The sequence below is a fragment of the Monoraphidium neglectum genome, assembly GCF_000611645.1.
Source record: "Monoraphidium neglectum strain SAG 48.87 unplaced genomic scaffold scaffold04855, whole genome shotgun sequence".
In the NCBI taxonomy this organism is placed as follows: Eukaryota; Viridiplantae; Chlorophyta; class Chlorophyceae; order Sphaeropleales; family Selenastraceae; genus Monoraphidium; species Monoraphidium neglectum.
In genome coordinates, this window is record NW_014008775.1 from 1 (window position 1) to 2,270 (window position 2,270).

The 2,270-nt window shown below is 66.7% G+C and overlaps 1 protein-coding gene across 1 annotated transcript in view; it reads right to left on the bottom strand.

Annotated features, from left to right (window-relative positions):
• Positions 1-28: 28 nt before the first annotated feature.
• MNEG_14890 (hypothetical protein) overlaps positions 29-2,270 on the bottom strand; it is a gene marked incomplete at both ends in the record, with an annotated part of 3,754 nt that continues 1,512 nt past the window's right edge. Inside the window, 6 exons of the mRNA XM_014036639.1 lie at positions 29-37; positions 202-275; positions 433-524; positions 689-851; positions 1,173-1,304; positions 2,094-2,130. Coding sequence (XP_013892093.1) covers positions 29-37; positions 202-275; positions 433-524; positions 689-851; positions 1,173-1,304; positions 2,094-2,130 — 507 coding nt within the window. The remainder of the gene's footprint in view (positions 38-201; positions 276-432; positions 525-688; positions 852-1,172; positions 1,305-2,093; positions 2,131-2,270) is intronic.

Here is a 2,270-nt window from a genome sequence, read left to right on the forward strand (position 1 = left end):
CCACAGAAGGGGATTCGGCACAAGGGGGTCAAACACGCTGGGGGGAGGGGCCTCGGAGTGTATGGTAAGGGGGGCGCGTCGCGGTATCGTGCTTGGGCGAGTGGGAAGCGGAGCCAGGCCTCGGCCCGGGCCGCCCGGACCGCGAGGCGGCGCAGGCGGCGGTGGGCCCGAAGATCGGGGGTGGCAGGGTGCTACCCTCACCATGTAGCCGCGCGACTTGCCGAGCGCGTGGAAGCGGGGCGCCAGGTATAGGAAGCCCACGTACACACCGATGCCTGTGGGGGAGGGGGCGGCGTGATTGGGGCCGCCGTCGCTGGAAACGAGTCCACCAAAGCTTGGGGAAGGTCCAGAGAAGCTTGTCTTGCATATGGTGTGTCGGTGTGCGACATACTAACCGTGGCCATGTCGCACACCGACATGGCCATGTCGCACCGACATGGCCACGGCCGCCGCTGTCATTGGCGGCGCGGCCGTGGGCCGCCGCCGGATATCGAGCCCCTGGCCTGACCTCCACCATTCCACCCCTGCACGTCCCACAGCGACAAACACACTCACACGCACGCGCGCAGGCACACACACACACACACACACACACACACACACACACACGCGCACACACATACACACACACCTCGTCCAACCGCACAGGAAACCCTGAACCCCCCTCCAAATGATAACATTGGCCCACCGCCGAATCCCACCTCCTGGGATCCAGCGGGTGCTGGTCCAGCCCTGGTTGAATGACTCATTCACGATGCCGCTGACAGAGTAGCCCGAGTAGAGGGAGGCCGCCATAGTGAAGAACCAGGTGAACTGCATCAGGCCCGCGCCAGCAACATAGTGCTCCTTGACTGGGGGAAAGGAGCATGGCGATTGGGTGCGGGGGACGACGGGGTCAGGGATGGGGAGGGGGTGGGCGGGCAACGATGGAGGGTGAGCAGGACGGGGGCGGTGTACGTGTTTTCAGCGGAGGTGGCAGGGAACACGTTCACCACGAGCAGGGAGGCTCCGCAGGCGCAGAGCAGCGCATGCCCGGGGCGCCAGCTGGCGGCTGCTGCAGCAGCTCGCGCCGCCGGCGACGGCCGGCCAAAGCTGTGCCCCCCCTGCCTGCGGCTGGCGCGGCGGCGCCTGAGCGGTGGGGGCCCTGGCCCCTGGCGGTGCCCGCGCTTTACCTGCGTCGGCGCCGGCGCGCCTCTGCGCTCGGAGGCGCAGCACCACCCCCAGCAGCGCAGAGGCCACCAGGACCGCCAGGTAGATCCCGAAGATCACATAAGCCACCTCCAGGGGTCCCATGACGTGCACGCCTGTATGGGGTGGTGGAATTGAGCGGAGTTGGGGCGAGAGGACGTGGAGGGAGCTTGCGGGTGGATACGCGCGCCGCGGGGCTCGTCGGCAGGGTGGCTGGCGGCGCGTGCGGCAGCCAAAAGGGCCCCTTGGGCGCGGCGGCCGCGGCACACAGCAGCAGCAGCGGCGGCGGCGAGCTGGCGAGGCGCGGCGGCCGGGCGGACTGCGCGCATCAGCATGCGCGTAAGGACCTACCGGATGCGAAATTCGGCTATAGGGCGCCGCGAATGCTGGCCTTGCACCCCTTGGGTCTGGTCGTCAGATCTGCGACGCTGCAAAGGTCGACGCGTCTATGAGCAACTCGGTGATTAATGTTACACCCGCGACTCGCTTTATTGCAATTGAACGCTGCACAGAGACGTGGTGTCGAAGTGGGGTAACCCATGCGCGGCCGGTGTCACCCCGCAGAGCCTGGCGCTCATTTAAGCACCAGCGCTGTACAATTCAAGCATCGCAATTCAAGGGTTCAATTCAGACGCATTAGACGTATGCCGAAAGCGGGCGGGTGCCCCCATCAGCGCTTGTCCGAGACGGCCGCCGCGGGGGCGGCATCGGCGGTGGCGGCATGGACGACAGCGGCGGCAGTACGCTGAGCCGCGCCGCAACGGGGGCTGAGGAGCTGAGCGACCAGCCTTGCTGTTGCTGGTCCCCCGTGTGTGACAGTGCGACACTCTGCGGGGGGCGACGTCGTGTTGTGGGACCGGTTGTTTCGAGGCGTTGACTGTGTTTGACTGTGGCGGATTACCTACCATCAACTCGACCGCACGCAAAGCAGGACCCCAGCTGCTGCGGTGACAACAGCAAGCGCTGGAGCTGTCGACGCCCACGCTGCACCTCCCCTTATCCCACGAAGGCGCTTGAGGCGCCTCGCCCCAAGCACACAACTGGTCAACAGCACCCCCCCCCCTACCCCCACCCCGCAGTCC